General features: G+C 41.8%; 1 protein-coding gene and 1 long non-coding RNA gene across 2 annotated transcripts; one reads left to right on the top strand and one right to left on the bottom strand.

The window, feature by feature from the left end:
- Nucleotides 1–685: 685 nt before the first annotated feature.
- LOC111647430 (uncharacterized) lies at nucleotides 686–3,954 on the bottom strand. The gene is made up of 3 exons (XM_023397031.2): nucleotides 3,764–3,954; nucleotides 3,443–3,588; nucleotides 686–1,807 (listed from the first exon to the last, which is right to left on the bottom strand). Exons 2-3 carry the CDS (start codon nucleotides 3,555–3,557, stop codon nucleotides 1,329–1,331), a joined length of 594 nt encoding a protein of 197 aa, XP_023252799.1. The 5' UTR covers nucleotides 3,558–3,588; nucleotides 3,764–3,954; the 3' UTR covers nucleotides 686–1,328.
- Nucleotides 3,955–9,286: 5,332 nt separating this feature from the next.
- Nucleotides 9,287–17,361, top strand: LOC111647431 (uncharacterized). The gene is made up of 2 exons (XR_002760039.2): nucleotides 9,287–9,630; nucleotides 16,498–17,361. It is a non-coding gene; the product is annotated as an uncharacterized LOC111647431 (long non-coding RNA).
- The last annotated feature ends 484 nt before the right edge of the window (nucleotides 17,362–17,845 follow it).

A 17,845-nucleotide genomic window follows, 5' to 3' on the forward strand; every position in this document is an offset into this window, starting at 1 on the left:
TATTATGAATTCCTCAGGGAATAAAATATAGATTTTGTTCTCCTGAGGATCGTAAGTGAAAGATGAACTCCAGCTCTCGTAAGCATAAGAACAATCCTGAACATCAGTCCTCTTGTTCATCAGCTTTGTTAAGCGAAGTGAACCCTGATGCCAAGGGAGATATAATAGGGATGTACTTGTCATTTAAACTTTTTGTCCTGTGTTTCACTTTGTTCATGCATAAAACAAACATCTCAGTCACAACAGTATCGTCTGGTTTGCCTTCATTGTGTTGGAGCCTCTGATTCATCAGGGAATACATGACTTTTCTGCCACCTATTGTTCAGCAGTGGTGGTGTCTTTGCTTTCGGCATGGACGGGAACAACACATAATGTGTCTGTCTTTGTAAAATACTTTTCTATGTTACTTGATGTCACTTGCAGGAGGCAAACAACATCAACTTCATCACAGCAATGAAATTTAAACTTGACACTGAAAATATTATTAACATATCACTGCTAGCTACCGTTCAATGAGGAGGTCAGACTGGATATTGGATTTTAATTTCCTTCTCCTTTGCCTTTTATACTTATATATTATACGTATATTATTATACTTATAATAATAAACGACAGCAAGAATGAGAGAAAAGCATATTCCTGCACATTAGATCACTGCTCCACCAGGTCAGCCAATATACAACAGTTTGCTTTTGCTTTTAAACACATTTTATTAGATAGTGTGACGGCATTGTAACAAATAGTTACAGTCACATCGCAGTTTTAATTCAACAGCTCCACAACCACCGTGGTGCTGGAAATTTTTGTAAAAAAAAAAAGAAAAAGAAGGAAAAGAAAAAAGAGAAATACTAACCTACTGTATATTTTAAAATCATCAACCCCCATACATTCAACCTTCCTCTTTGTCACCAACTGCATGTGATGTGAGGGGGGGTTCAGTGGTATTATCCTGATAGGGTTTCAGTCCTGGAAGATCAACTTTGGGTCTTCTCCGGAAGTGTTACATAATTTAGAAGCACAAGATAAACTCTGAAAATCCTCTATTAAGTTTTTAACAGGCCTATTCAGCAGGAGGATTGTCCTGTCCTCGTCTACTGACAGTCATGGCACTGCGGATACGTATTTTGTACCTGCCAGAGAAAGCATCTCTATCGGGTGCTTTAAAGGGTATTGAATTGGCAACATCCTCAGTTTGTCTTCAGTCCAACGTCTTAACAGCACCCAAGGACCTTCACTCTGTGCCTCACCATGGCTAAATCTATTTTAAACTGTGAACAAATAAAGCCTGTGATGACTAACAGCATAAGGCTCTCATTTGCTTCTTTAATTCAGTCTATGCTCAAATGCAGGAGTGACGCATTCTCTTGTTGGTCAGATTCAGTCTCTGTGCTCTCTTTAGGAAAAGTCTGTCTCAAGGCATCCAGGGTTTCCTTTAATAGTGCCTCTCTATGTGCGTTGTAACGCTGTCGCCGGCTGGCCCTGTACAGCTCCAGCCTCTTCTCCTCAGCCTGGGGGTCCTCCAGCACTCCCTCCCACCTCAGGCTCTCTCTGGCCTGGGTGCAGAGCTCTGACAGATGCCCCTGTGCTGGAGCTCCACAGCTGCTGGTTTTGTTTGTTGCTGTCAGTGGAGCTGGTGAATCCTTTGGGTGTTTTTTGCTCCTCCGGAAACTGCCAGCAAGACGCTCTCCGTCCTTCTTGCTAGCAGCTCTGAGCCTTGGCAGCTGGCCTCGGGGCTGACCGGGACTCTGAGGGGTCAGCAAGGACACTAGCGAGGTCTCTGGATGCAAAGATACAGTCTGAGGTTTCTCTGTAGAAAGGCAACATAAACATGTAGGCGCATGCACAGCACCAGACAACTGAGGGTTTAGATTACTAATGACTCCCTCTGGAGTTGGAGGGCTAATGGCTTGGTTTACAGTAATGAGCTATACAAGGCTGGTGAGGGGAACGACACTGGGGTCCTATTCTCTAGTGACCTATTCAACCCTGCAGGGTATCCTCTACCACCCCCACATGATCCAAACTACTTTTTACGTTGCATACATTTACATTGACCTTCATTTAAACTGCTGAAGCAACGATAAATTAGGGTGAGTTTAAACCCTTTTTCCAGTTCTTGGTTCAGTCTGTTCTCCCTAACTCTGTAGCATGACTAATTACATCTGCATGCTATGAGAGAAGTTTTAGGACTTTAAGGCTTTTCATTATGTGACAGTTTATATGACAATACTGTTCCTTGGCAACATTTAGTGCTTCAGGAATATGTATTTCATGGTCTGCTTCTAGAGGATCGGATTTAAATAAAGAGAATGTGGCACAATAAGTTAATTTCCTTTGCTGTTACAAAGCCTCCCGTCCCAAATCTATTTTTCAATCCTCCATTTCTGTGAGGGGAATGCACAAAAAGATTACAGATTCCAAGCTGGTTTGTCTTTGAAGGCCAGTGAAGGACTGACGTGTAATTAATTTTTTTTTTACAAAATTTAGAGCTTTACAGCAACTATTGTGTCTGTATTGGAGACCAGATAACCCAGCCAATGTGCTCCTCGATATCCATTGGCAAGCTATATAGTTACCTAGAGGTACAGACCATGAAGTACAATGTCCCCAATTAAGTCCAGGTGGAGACCTTGGTTGCATGTCATTCCCTATCTCTCTGTCAACTCACTAGTAAAGACATAAAATGTCCCACAAAAAATTCTGAATAGAAAATGTATGTAACGTAATTAATTGTTTGTCTATAACACGTTGGTGATGACTGATGTCAGTGACCATGATGGAAGAGTAAACAGGCCTGTTGTTTGTATTACTACTTCTTTTACTATAGTGTACGATATAATAATAAAAACTGTAGAACTAATTTATCAATATAATATTCCTGGATTCAAATTAAAACAATTAAAATGTAATTTTCCTCGGAATTTAAAGAGTTAAATCATTCATTCTAGCAGTTCTCTGTTGATGGACCTGGTGGTTTATCCATGCTGTTGGGCATAGTAGGTACTTGAGTAAAAATATTTATCCACTTTTTGGGTTAAAACTAGATTTATGCCACTTTAGTTTTCTGCTTCATCACATTTCAGACATAATTATTGTGCTTTTTACTTCAGTTATTTGACAGCTGTAGTTCCTAGTTTGTATTATAAAATTGTGAATACAAAACCTAGTGAGAGTTTATAAAACATGGTGCATTGTTACTAATATAACAATGTTACTAAAGTAGTTCAAATTAGCTCCACCTCAATCAAACACATTAACATGCTACTTACACATCTAAAGCTATGATACAGTATAATGTAATTGGCTGTGGTCATTTTCCTACATACTGAGTGCTTTTGAAACTATAAGTACACTTTGTTCATGCAATTCTGACTACAGGATTTTTCCTTACTATGTTTACATTGAGATGCTGCTACTTAGACGAAAAAATGAAGCTATTTACGTGTATTTTCTGCAGGGGTGGTGGAGTCAGTTGCTTTCTTTCTTTTCTTCTTTTTCTTCTTCTTGTCAGAAGAACTGGACTGCTGCAGCAGCGTACAGCTTTTGTTTTCTGGCATGATGTAGTCCTGGCACGCAGTGCTGATGAACCTGTGCAGAATAAAGCAAGTTAACCGAGTCAGACAACGAAAAGGATACAACTGCGAGACCATTCAATTTGGAAACTTAGAACAACAACAACAGTCTGAAAGACAACTGTGAATTGCAAAAAAATTAATGTAAGCTAATCCTGTACACAGAGACCTGGAAATCTTCGTTTACTCACAAGAGGCGGGACTGTACAGCGAGTATCGGCAGGTGTCGTTGCACAACAAACTACTTTATTTTTTGTGGCCTATAAAAAAAACGTTTGTACAAACCACGAAAAGGCAGAATAAAAGTGGGTAATGCTAGATACTACATCGCTACCTTTGATACTTCCTATTTGTTCCGGGACAAGCATTTCCACAACCCCACTTCGCCGTGTTGCCCGGTGACGCGTCTCCATGGCAACAGGACACACCTTCTCCAGGAAGAGCAACGTGTGGCGGAAGAAGACTCAACTACCACAAATAGACACAAAACTGTCATAAAGAGGTACAAAACTAGACAAAACAACTTCAGAGACACCAAACTACCACAAAGAGACTAAACGAATGCAGACACAAAAGTACCTGAGGGCGACGCTGTGTTTATTTCAGTCTAGGTATAAGGAAGGGTTGGGGACCTTTTACATATTTGAGTTTTGGACTTATTATAATCCTATCGCATCTTATATTTAATATGTTTCATATTATGTGTTCTGTAATTTGGTGTCTAGAGTGAATATGAATTGCCCCCCTCTTCACAATAATAAAAAAACAAGGAAGAGATTCAAAGTGAGACTATGTAACTTACAAAAGAGGAAATAATACAATGTTCCTTTACGAATAAAGATGTAACCTAAAGCATGAGTACAGCCTGGATTATTGTTTGAAAACATTTAATAAAATATTATCTTATCTTGTTGATGAATTGGTGTCTTCAGTATCTTTTATTTTTGTGTCAAAGGGAAAAAACTCTGCTGCAATGTGTTTTTACTATTGTTCAAGGAACTACTTCTTATTAAATTGCTACACTGGGATTTTGTTTATGTTGCCTCTGACAATATCCACAGCACACAGCATGGTATTTCCCAGGGAGTTTCCATCCTATTCCTGTCCCACTAAATCCAGTCCCCCACTGGTTCCTCAATACAGAAAACACATCACATGCGCGCACACACACACACACACACACACACACACACACACACACACATTGAAACACACAGACACACAGTATGGCCAACACACTCTATTACACACACTGTAGCCTTTCTAATAATTACTGGATAACTAAATTTGAATCTTGGAAACTATGTTGTGTCTGCTGTTAAACCAGTGCTAAGAATAGGCTCTGAGCTCAAACAAGTCTGTCTCGCCTCTGCACCCCCCCCCCCCACACACACACACATATCTGAGCTCTTCCAGTAATAAGAAAGAGGATAAATCATGATGCTGAGTCAGAGAAGACACGTCACATTTATCCATGCAGGAGTAACAAAGGTCACAGTGAGATGAAGACCTGATACAGGTGGTTTTTAAAGGGCCTCTTCTTACAAGTGACAAAAAACAAAATCATACAGGCAAACTGAATCAGTTATGGTTAACACAAAGCACATTTAGCTTTGAAAACTACACTTATGTACCTTTGATCCACAATTTGTTATTCATTCTACTAGGTCATGTGACTTGTTGCGTTTTTATGTGTAGTGAACCATGCCCCTGCCTACACGTCTTGTTCTGATGAGCTTGCGAGTCACGAATGGTGGTGGTGGGGTGGGGGGTGCACACTTCTCCATCTGGTGCAGACATCATTATACAAACAGATCTTAAGGTGCTGTAAGCTCACTGGCATTTGCCTGCAAGGCCGTTTTTTCAACAACAGCTCAACAGCTTTTGCAAACATACCAAATTAGATTTTGTTTGGAGGGGACTTGTACATGAGAGCACTCAGAATTTCAAACCAATCATTGTGAATGTTTTACAGAAGGGGGTTTAACCTGACGGGTATATCGCCAGGCACTATATGTAATATGTACAGCAGTTGGTACATGTAACATAGTGGAGTAGGTTATTCTGTGTTAATTATGTTGAGTAACACACAGATGTAGCACACAGATTATTCTTTGAGCTGATTTAGTGCCTGAAATTAGTAAATGTTATACAAAGGCATGAAAAAGTTTGTCAACCCCTTTGGACTGACCTGGTTTTCTGCATTAATTGGTCATAAAATGTGATCTGATCTTCATCTAAGTCACACATGTAGACAAACACAGTATCCCTGAGATAATATCACACAAACAATTATAACCTTTTGTGTCTTTATTGAACACGGCCATTAAACATTCACAGTGCTGGTGGAAAAAGTAAGTGAACCTTTGGTAGCAATAACCTGAAATAAGAGCTCCTGGTAGCGGCAGATCAGACCTGCTCAATGATCAGGAGGACTTTATGACCATTCTTCCTACAGATTACAGTCTGGGCTCTCACTGAGCCACTGCAAATGGTGGATTTTTCTTTGTTTGAAGTCAATTCTGTTGTATATTTACTCTGATGTTTAGGGTCATTGTCCTGCTGCATCAGGTGGACAGCCACCCCGACATTATCCTGTAAGATACCTTAATAAACTTGGGAATTCATTTTCCTCTTAATGATATTGAGCTGTCCAGGCCCAGAGGCAGCAAAGGCCCAAATCATGATACTCCCTCCACTGTACTTCACCTTTCGGATGATGTTTTCATGTTGGTATGCAGTTCCCTGTTTACTTTTGTTTCTTTGGAAAGCAGTAGCTTCCTCTCTGTTGTGAATGGTAGGACATCATGCTCCAGGCAACCATGTACTATGATTTGTATATGGTAGACTTGTGAGCAAATATGTTAACCATTCATTCATTTAAACCTTTGGCTGTTTCTCTGGGTCTTTGGCGTCGTCTAAGCTGGATGCCCACTTCTAGGGAGAGTAGCCACAGAACCCAAACCTCTCTATAGACGTTCTGAGAACTGATGAATATCTAATCGCTTTGAGATGACTCTGTAACCCTTTCAGTTTTATGCAAATCAACAATTCTTGATTGTCTTTCTGAGAACTCTTTTTTGCAAGTCATGCTTCACATCAGCAGATGCTTCTTGTGAACAACAGAATCGAAATGTTGAAGTGTTTTTTTTAAGTAACGGTATCTCTAAACCACACGTCCAATCTGGTTTCATTGACTTGACTCCAGGTTTGATAACCCCTGACTCCATTGAGCTATGGTTGACGTTATTAGCTGTGGGGTTCACATGTGTTTTCCAGCCTGCAGTATGAATGTTTGAATGGTGTTTTCAAAATGGATGAAGATCTGACCATATTTTAGTACAGATTTATAGATATATGGAGGTAATTCCAAAGGATTCACTTGTTTTTTTTTCCCGCTCTATAATCATTTTCACAACAGACATTTAAACTCTAACCAAACAACCACAAACTATTAGAGTGGTGAGCCCATGACAAAAGATTCCCAAATATGTACACAGCTGGCTTCGTGAGAAAGGCCACATGACTGTCAGGCAATAAGCCACCTGTAACAGTGAGCAACCTCGGACTGATTAGCATTGCCACAGACACAGCATCATGTCCATGTAGTAGGAGGTCATTAAAGTCTCCTGGGGAAGGGCAGTAACTCACAGAGAATCCATGAATTTACCAAGGTCAAAATCAGACGAATGGTTTTCATTAATTCATATTCAGAATCTGAAATGTCACACTAAATCTACCTTCATAGTCAGAGGAAAACTAAATCTACGAAGTTGTTTTAAAACAGGCAGAGGGAGGAGAGGACATGGGCATGAGACAGCGGATTTGGTCTCATGTGGATTTGCTGTGTGTGCTCACTGTGTCAGGTGACAGTGAGGACGCAGCTTCTCCAACTGCAGCAACCTTAAAGCTGCAGAGTGACAAGCCCAGGAGACGGAGAGAGAGAGAGAGAGAGCGAGAGAGAGCGAGAGAGAGAGAGAGAGAGAGCGAGAGAGAGGGAGAGGCCTTACAGTCCTTGCTGCCTGAGTGTCTGTGTGCGTCAGTGTTGAGGCAGAAACAAATTCATTTTGACCTGCTGATGTCTCTGGCGGCCATTTGCAGACTCTTACGCTGCCTTATCACAGCACAACTTTTGTGCAATTAGATGCAGGTTTAAAGTGAAACCTTGAGAGCTGCCTTGTCAGCAAACTCATCCCGGACATTTTACCGTAAATGCTGACAGTTCGTGATTTTCTTTCTCCCTGAGACTTTCGACGCACTTCAGTTTTGCATTAAAGCTGCGCATGTGCTGTGAAACATGGTTGTAGCATAGCTGGGTTTCTGACCATAGTTAGATAAATCTGTCAGGGGTCCCTGGACCAAAAATAAGATACTAAAACTAATTGTACAAATAAATTTATGAACTTACATCATGTAAGCATAAAACTGAAATAAGATAATCTGATGAAATGTGACACACCCTAAAATGAGGAAGAAAGAAGAAATAACACATTCTTTCCTTCTTACACAGGAGGTGTGCCATGTGCAATAGAAGTATACTCAATCACTGTGTTTCAACACAGCCTTGCTTGGTCTGGTATGACCAGCAGCTGATGGTGACTAAAGGTAAGATTAAGATGGTTGAGGTTGCTGAGGTTGTTGTATGTTAGCAGGTTATGATTTCAATAATCTTGTTTCACTTTTGTGATAAAAAAAAAACTGAAAATAAAAAGAGAAAATAAAGCGTGGCAGTAGCACATGTAAGGATAGATTATAAAGCCAGCTAAGCTAATCACTTAGACTGTGACATCTATCTAAAGTTTCCTAACATTAGGCGCTGTAAGCTACAATCACAGCTGGCCAAATAAGGAAGTAGCAGCAAAAAACTACAACACTGAGTGAACTGAAATGAGCAACGGTTTAATTTATTGGTTATTATTTATTGGAAATTCGATGTTTCATTTGTATGAGAAAGACTGTGTTATTCATTCTCTGAAAAGTTACATTGCCTCACTTTAATGCCCCTTTTGTGTCAGTTGATGTCAGCTGATAGCTAACCATTTGCCAAGTATTGTACCAGGGTTTTATTAGGCCCCTGGGGTCCATGGACCTTGTGCAGCTGCTTGCCTTGCCCGGCTTTTTTTCCCTGATGTTTGAAGCACACATTCAAAATTACTGCTCACCAATTTGGAGGTGGCAGACAGATATTATTATTCTCATTGTTATTACTTGCTGCTACATTATGCTGAATAGTGGATATTGTTGCTGGATTATTGTACTATTTTGCTGTTTCCTATAGTTCTGCATTGTGCATATTTAGTAGAAATGTACGAGTAAAAATAATAATAATCATTATGCCCATCATTATCATTACCTTATTATCATAGAAGAAAAAAGCAATTGTACAAATTTACATACAAAACATATGATTATGTTATAAAATATTTGTTATAAACCACCCAACTGACAGGAAAGACATTGTTCTGTAAGTGATTAAGGGTATTTTTACACTGTGGCTTCCTACTTTGACTTCAGTGGAAAATCTCGATACTACTTCCTCCACTGATTATTATAAACAGGTCAATCTGCTGCCTCATGGGCTCCATACAGTAGCCCTGCGTGTACACGTCAAATCCGTGCCGATTCTGACGTCTGCTTCTCGTGGTTGTCTACGTCATTACGTTGCCAGCTGATCGGAGTGGGAAGCCGGGAGTGTGTCTGACTTGGGTGTGTGTGCGTGAGAGAGAGAGAGAGAGAGAGAGAGAGAGAGAGAGAGAGAGAGAGAGAGAGAGAGAGAGAGAGAGAGAGAGGAGTGGGGCAGGAGTTGTGTAAAAGGGGCTGAAGTCCTGCGCTGCTTTCTCCGCTGCTGCTGCTGCTGCGTTGAAAAGTGGCCTCACCACCACCACATGTATAAAAGCTGCCGAACCGTATTCTGTCGTGGATGTAAAAGAAACCAACAGAGAGCGACACACCCTGCTGAAGGTCCAGGACTCCGCCGAGCAGTGGGCGAGGCAGCCTGAACTCCGCTGGACCGTTCAGACGGGCTGTCCGCGCAGGAGCGACCCGGCCGGTGGTCAAGGTGGGGCGTATTACTGAGTGTCTGTGAGGCTGTCTGTGTGTGTCTGCCGGCTAAACGCCTGTTCCTGTCCGCCTGATTTAGCCTGTGGCGGCTTGATGACCCAGTTTGCGTGGAAATCGGCAGCTGGGAAACCGTCCTTAACACGACTTTATTCAAGTGAAATTGTCCTCTCCAGGTCTGATGCCTGTCTTACAGGGGCGGGTTTGGGCACAGTTTGGCGTCGTCTGATTCTCGAGGTTGTGGATTTGATGTTATAGGAGTTCTGGCTGAAGGCCTGCCTGTGTGTCACAGATCATATCGTCCAGGCCCACTGACACAGGGGAGCTAGGAGGATTTATGGGCACCCTAGAAATTTGACATTTGGCCACCCCACCACAACCTCCCAGCTCCTGCAAACGTTTAATCAACATTTAGATGATTGACACAGTGAGATTGTGGGCAGAGGCGTTGGTAAAGTGCTGCATGGAGTATTTGCACATGCAAGGCTGATATTAACTCGAGGGCTGAATGAAACGTGCTAAAAAGTCAGGATTATGTCTAAATGAATACAGAAAGGAACATAAAAGCCAGCAAAGGAAACAGACAGCATGTTTAAAAGATTTACAGGTTCGCTTTTACATTATATTAAAATCTATTATGTGTCATGGCTGCCACATTAAGAAAAGCAGGAATCTTGTATCCAGGCCTGTAGGGAATTTGTAAGCAGTTCACTGTCAAATGTTGGATTTATAGACTATAACAAGATGTTGCTGTTGCAAGTTGAGGTCTGCATTTATGTAATCCAAACTTGTCAAAAAGTGTCAGCGTTTAAAGCCTCTTAAAATTTGCTGAGTTCATTATAGGCCAAGGAATAAGCCTGTGCTCAAGTAGGGGATAGGTGAAAATCAGGAAGATAACTGAGGCCGAGTCATTCCTCAGAAATGCGGTGACACCAGCAGGCATCTGGCAGAGATGGGGGGATTCTTCAAATGAAGGATGAGTTTATAAACACAAGTATATGACTGCAGATGTTTGTGAGGTTCAGTAAAACATTCTTGAAGCAGGTGACGTAACAAAGAATTTAGGCCTCCCTGTCCGGCTCTGAGCTCTCGAGTCTCCTCAACTCGTATACAATTCTTTACGGTCTTTTAAACTTCTATAAAACATTTTAAAAGCAACGTGCAATTATGTATAAGTAGTCTTTCTCTGGAATAAATGGCTAGAGGGGGGGGGCTTACTGTAGTATATATTACATCGATGGAGCCTGTCTTACATAATTGTTCAGCCAGAGTTCAGTGCGCTGGTAGGAATGCGCAATAGGCTGTGTCACGAGCTGCATTTCTGCCATTGCAACCCAGGAGTGTGACATAAGCCACCCTGTCAATGAGGATCACATGCAAATAGCAGGGTGTCAGTTAAAAAAGAAACTCATCTTGTCTACATGTGTTTGCCCTGCATCCAGGCAAAATACGCAACCTCCCCGAGCTGTTTTATTGCCTGCATTTGCAGAAGTGAAGCCATCTTGCTCAACTTGGGTTACACCCTTCATTCCTATTGCGTGCCTTGTCAAGGGAGGATGGGGCAAGAAGGGATGTGTTATGTAGGTTCATTTAGGGGGAAAAAAATCCAGTTCTTAGAGACAAAATGGCACTGACTGCCGGAGGACAGGCTTACAGGCCTCATACCGCACATTACCATCCCCCAGGATGTCATGAATTCAGAATGGCATTCAGCTATTCCTCTCAGCAAATATATATAAAAAAAACCTACTTATTTGTGGTGATCTCAGGGTTAAAGTCAGATGGCCTTTAAAGTCCAGCAAACAGCGAGCAGCAGAGCATAAGAGGAGGCTCTCTGCACTATGATCAGTGTTGCCAAAGCCACCGCCCTTTCACTGTCTTTGTCCCCATTCCCAGTCTAAAATAATCAGTCTATATTACAGAGTGCAATCTGGGGCAGTAAACACTCTCCAACTGGACCACACCCACAGCAGAGGAATGTACCTGAATTGATGAGTGAAATGAGTGGGCTGGTAGCATGGAGAGAGGCCTGTCTGTCTCTTTCTGACCCACTCACCCTTCTTTTTCTTTTTTTTTTTGCTGCTCCTGTTCTCCATCTTCATCAGACGTGTGCTGCTTCTACCTGTTTTCCGTAGACCACAATTTCAAGCTCCCTAGTTGAATGAATCGAAACTCCGCTCTTGCATTCGCAGCTAAGGCCTGATAAGCCAACCTTCTAAAGAGTTAAAATGTCACTAAATGCTCCTTGCTTTGTGACTGGTTCATTCACACCCTCCTGTTTACACACCATCATTCCTATTTCTCTCTGACACGCAAATCCTGCTCATTCAACTCCAGTGTGTCTGTCCTCTTTCTTATCCTCCTTGCCATGGCAGAGAGTGCACGTCCACAGTCCCAGATAAGCTCAGTCTTTTGTGTATTAGACTGTGTGTTATCTCTTTTGCCCCCTGTATAAAAGCCTGTCTCAAGGCCTTCCACACTGGCTGTCATGTGGCTCTGTCTGCCTCCCTCGCTCAAAGAAAAAGTAGGAGAGGGGGAGGAATGAGTTGCGAAAAAAGGAAAAGGGCGGAGGGGAGGTGAGGGTGAACCTAACGGTGAAGCCACGTCCGCCCCGTCTGGTGCAGACCAGATGTAGACGAGTACATAGAGAGGGGATGGGTGAAGGATAGAGGGATGGAAAAGAAGGAGTGGAAGAGACCATGCGAGCCCACAGCAGCCGGATGGAATTTCTAACATACGCAGCTGGAATGTCAGGAATGCAGGACAGTCTGATCTGACCGAGGGAGAGCGGGTGGAGAGGACAGACAAGTCAGGAAAGACAGAAAAGAAGAAGAGATATGGGAAAGAGTGGCACGGCAGAAGAGTCCGGGGCTCAACAGTGCCCGTCGCTGTGAACATAAAGATACAGTCACTGTCTGTGGAGGGAGTGGTACGCTATGGAACAAATAACTAATTCAGTTTAAGTTTGAGGTTGAGGCAGCCTTAGTCAACAGTTATGACTGTCAGTGGTCCTGTGTGTGGCCAGAAACCTTGTACTGTACGTCCTCTTCCCTGACTTCATGAGCATGGGGGGGGGGGGGGGGGGGGGGGGGGTTGCTTGTTCAAGGTGGGGATGTTGCGCCCTTAATCCGCCTCACCATTCTGTTTTAAAAGGAAATGAAAACGCAATTGGGCTAACGTTGCTGTTCGACACTAAGCCGCTAATGGAGGGAGTCACAGAACTGAAACACGAAAGCAAAAGTTGGCATGGCGGTACAAACGCCAAAGCTGCTGTGTGACACGTCTGGCCCCTGATTCTGCACCGGCATGCTGTCACTCACTGGGGCTGCAGTACACCTGCATTGTTTGATTCAGTGTGAACAAGGCATGATGAAGGGTCTCCTTAACGACAATGTAGCAGGATCTCTATGATATTGCTGTGACGAATGACGGGCTTCATTGGAAACTCCACTCCTTTGAAGACGTGCTGCCCATGCATTTTACAATACAAACTGCAAAAGAACATTTCAACAACTGTTCAAAGTTCATGAAATGTGGTCCAGATATGTGTAGTGCCCAGGAGATGAATCCCAATGTTTCCTCTAGCGCCTCTAGTGGCGGTTTTGAGTGAAAGTTCTCAACTGTTACATGCATTTCCACAAAATCACCTGTCAATGGATGGTAATGTCAGTCTGTTGGTAGATCCACCGCTTTGGTCCGGACTAAAATATCTTAGTACCCGCTGGATGGATTGCTAAGAATTGTTATACAGACATTCACGGCCCCCAGAGGATGAATCCTAATGCTTTTCATCTAGCTCAAAGTTTTCACTTATCCAGTGAAACAGCTCACCATCTACTTGATGGCTTGGAACAAAAATTTTGTAGGTACATTCATGGTCCCCAGACAGTGATCCCCTTACTTTTCCTCTTGTGCTACCAGGGCGTTGACATTCGTGTTTTTAGCGAAATGTCAACTTTTGGATGGAAGGCCTTGAATTAGCTACACACATTCATGTCCTGTTCAGGGTGAACTGTATGAACTTTGATGATCTCTTCACTTTTCATGTTGCACATCATCAGGTAAAAAAATTGTGTCTGACACTTTTTGTTTATGACCAAATATCTACAAAAACTAATGACAATTTAGCTTTACTTTGTGTTTAGTGCTATTTTGTGAATGTTAGCATGCTACCTTAAGGTAAGATGGTGAACATTATACCTGCTAAAAGCACAGAGCGTTGCTTTGATAAAGTAGAGGTGCTAGCAAGGCTGAAGACGTGTGTTCCCTGGTGGACGATGGTGGTACTGCAACTATTAAAAATCCTCTGTTGCCCAAAAAGTGTTTCTCTAATAGATCTCCACTATAAAAGATATGTCTTTACAAAAGCCCAGGAAGGCCATTTTTATGTGCATGACATTTCAATGAGAAGTCCGTGGATGAGACGCTAATAATAGCAAAAATATCTCAATAATACAGCGCCGTATTTGATTGTCCAAATGGGGAAAGTAATAAAATACAAACATAAAATATAAAACAAGATAAAGAAATAAGATAATTAAAGCAATTGTAACAGTTAACATCAGTTAAGATGTTAGGGCCCGCTTACCTTTAATATGCACATGTAATGAGCCACACAAAGTGGAAACAAACCAAACAAAAGTAAGTAAGATTTTTTCTCTTTTTGCCCCATGAACTGCGAGAGCAACTGTCACAAAGCAGCTCTAAGTGCTAATGAATATTTCATTGAAAATAAACAAACTATTTACAAAAGGATAAGCATGGGTGTGGAAGTCAGCTGCTTCGGTGGTGTAAAGCAGCAATAATGTCAAGCAAACCAAATACTGGAGATGTGGAGGCTACGACACTGATGGCAGAGCTTAAGCCCGGTAGAGGTGCCACCGTATTCGGCTAACGAGCCTCAAGCTCTGACTGCAGACTCCTGAACGGGAGGAGAGGTGAAAATCCTGCAGGCAGAGCAACAGGGACATAGAAGAAACTTTCAGTGAATAGGCGCCATTTTGGAGTCAAGTAATCAGTTACATGACTCATTAATTACAAAAATCCATACTTGATTTAGAAAGATTTATTAGACGTTTTAAGTGTGTTTAAAACAGATAAGGGTAATAGATTTGGTTATGGAAACTTTTTTTAGTGTACATCAGTCACAAGTCGGAACAGGCAGCCATGGCCTCTGTGTGATGACTCACCCATTAAAAAAAAAAAAAAGACTGATACGTGTCATGTAGATAGATTTGTCACGAGGTGGAAGAAAATCCTATTAGTATTTTTCCATCTACCATCCATGTACTTTTTATATAAACAACCATTATATGTCTGAATGGAGATGACTCTCTGGCCTTCTCAGGATGACACTGGAGTTGAATCAGAACAAAGTGTGAGACAAAACCATTTCTGCCCGCGGCGGTGTCTGTAAAATCTTCATAAGTCTTGTTGATTGTGACCCACCCTCCCCTGCTGTGCACAGTCTACAGGCTACGGGGCGTTCAAATACCTGAGATTATTCTGGTTCTCCTTACTGCAGGAATGTACAGCATGTGTTATTCATCGTCAACCAAAGGAGTGGAGCATGTCCTCAATATCTCAGGATCACCACCAGATTACATTCTTTGAAGGCAAGAAAAGTACAGACCTGCTTTCGCTTTACATGTGTTAGTCTTCAAGTGATCAAACGTTCAGTATGTTTAAACTCACTGTGAGTTAGTCTTAAAACAAACTGAAAGCAGAAATTTTGACCTGATGGTGGCGCTAGAGGAAATGTTGAAGGATAACCAGTGCTATTATAATTCATCCTGTGGGCGACATGAATATACTTACTTTTATGGCAATCCATTCAGTAGTTGTTGAATCATAATGGTGGCATCAGTGAAAAAGTTCAGAGATCCTGCTATATTGCCATAAAGAAGATCGTCCATTAACACAACAGCATCAGTGTCTGTCTCGCCATGCTGCTCTCACAGACATCAATTCAGCTCCGTGTCCCTGTTGCTTGTTCTTACCTCTTATACCTTTTTATGTTTTTAACAGCGGCTAAAGATCAGTCAGATTCATCCTCTGGGAACCATGAATCATGAGCTGGGTAGAGCAACCGCACTGTTAGCATGGCTAACAGTTGTACATATAGTGGCTTTCATTTACACACAACCAAACCTATTTATATTTAACCATTGTATGTGAACATGACCATTGTAATTTCAGTTGCAGAAAGCTGCCTGCCCGAGGCATTTATTGACAGAACTACTGTTAACACAGCCCAAGCTCCAGATGGCTAGCTAATAGAATAAATTAGCTGCTAGTAGCTACTTCTTCACATGTAAACTTACAGCTTAGTCAGACATATACAAAGTGTGTCGTGAAACCAGGTGTAGCGACAGGTTTTCTCTCTGGGAAACACCTGAACGTTTTCCGCAAAAATAAATAACTCTTCTGGACTTCTGAAAGGATTTCAGGATCTCTGCTGTCATATAGAAGCCGTCTACTCCTCTTCATCGCCTCCTGCTCATGCTTCGTAACCACGGTAACTGACATAAAAAAAGAGAGTGTTTTTCCAGAGGCCGGTTTGTGATTTTGAGCATCATAACTAAGAGAATATCTAAGAATTTCTTACTGGCACCGTGTAACGTGCAGAGGCAGAGCTGAGCTGCTGATGCATGTATCTCCCCCTGGTAATCTGACGCATGATCTTGTGTGTTCTTACATATCAGCTCATTTCACCCACTTACTCACAGCTGATCGCACACACACCGTGGCTCCACTGCACCCACTTACTGTACATGTGTGACTGACTGCGGGCCACCTCGTACCCACGCTACCGGAGCAGGGAGTTTGGAGCGGAAGTTAAATGATTTCTTCTTCTCTCTTTCTGCAGGAATACGTGCATCTAAAGCAGAAGAAGGGAAGAGAGGGAGCCTGTCTGTTTCAAACTCTCACGCTCGCTGGCTGACTCCCAGCGCTCCCTCACCCTCGGCCCCAAATGGCTGACACACAGCAGTTCTTCACTGGCAAGCTTTATGTTCCTGTACACATGCTAAAGCTGCCAGCTGAAGAACTGTTCTGGTCAGCCCTGCACCGGATGACTCAAGAAGAGGAAGCAGGGGTGGGGGGGGAACTGAGGAAGGCAGTGTTTCACACAGCCAGTAGTCTAAAGTGGACTTTAATACCCTGCTGGATCTGAGCCACCATTGTTTCTATTCTTGTTGTTAATCACGTGTAAAAAGGTGTATTTTTCCTTTGGCAGGTTAGGACATTTATAGGCTATCTGCAGGTCTCAAAGAGTCTTAAAAAGAACTGATGAAGAAGGTATTAAAAAGTTTTAAGGTCTTGAATATTTTTCTCTATTAACTGTAGGTGGTAATGGTAATTATAAAATGTTTTTAAGTGTGACTTTTCTCTGGAAAGTACCATTGTTCTCAACCTCTGACTATGTAAAAATCATTAATTCATTCAACATTCCTTGACTAATAATTATTTTTAATTGTCATTCATCCATCTGCTGCTTCTCCAGGCCCAGGTCATATTTTAATGATTAATTAATGATCTTCTAAAGAATTATCGTTATGTACTACTGAAAAATATAAATGCTTTCATACTTAAGTCAATATTACTGTGAAACTGGTGTGAAATTGCTTTCTCTGTGGTACAGAATTGGTCTTAGACTTAAATTTTATCTGGTTAACCCTGCAGAAACCTTGTTAAATTTTGTTTTTTCTTACAATAAAGAACATCATATTTTCTCTGACTCAAGGTTTTTGTGGACAAAACTGCACACTATGGAAAATAAAACATATCCCAGGACTAAGGGATCTCCAAAAATAAAACACACACGCAGAGAGGCAGACAATAAATTTATGCAAAATGTCACACACTCATCCCTTTTAACTTTTAAGTCTCTGGTGATCCCATTAAAGGGGAACAAGAGGGATCAGAGTAAATTAAGATGCTCTTTAAATGTAAAATAGTCGAAGTTTATTGGCGATGGATATGCAATAACCCCTCAGGCTTTGTTCTCCGAGAGGCTAATCACCACATAAACAGTAAACAAGCTGGCATTTAGTCAGGACTGCTTCCGGTTAGATCATTGTAACATAGAAACCAGACAAAGAAGAAAAACTTACCAAATGTCTGCTCATCAGAGACTGAAGGTTTCACCAGCTGCTTCGAGGGATTTCTTCACACTATAACATTCACTGCTGAAAGCACAAGATCATCAAAAGCGG

This window comes from Seriola lalandi, unplaced genomic scaffold (genome assembly GCF_002814215.2).
Source record: "Seriola lalandi dorsalis isolate HSWRI2012SDOR001 ecotype SW California unplaced genomic scaffold, Sedor1 jcf7180002054995, whole genome shotgun sequence".
In the NCBI taxonomy this organism is placed as follows: domain Eukaryota; kingdom Metazoa; phylum Chordata; class Actinopteri; order Carangiformes; family Carangidae; genus Seriola; species Seriola lalandi.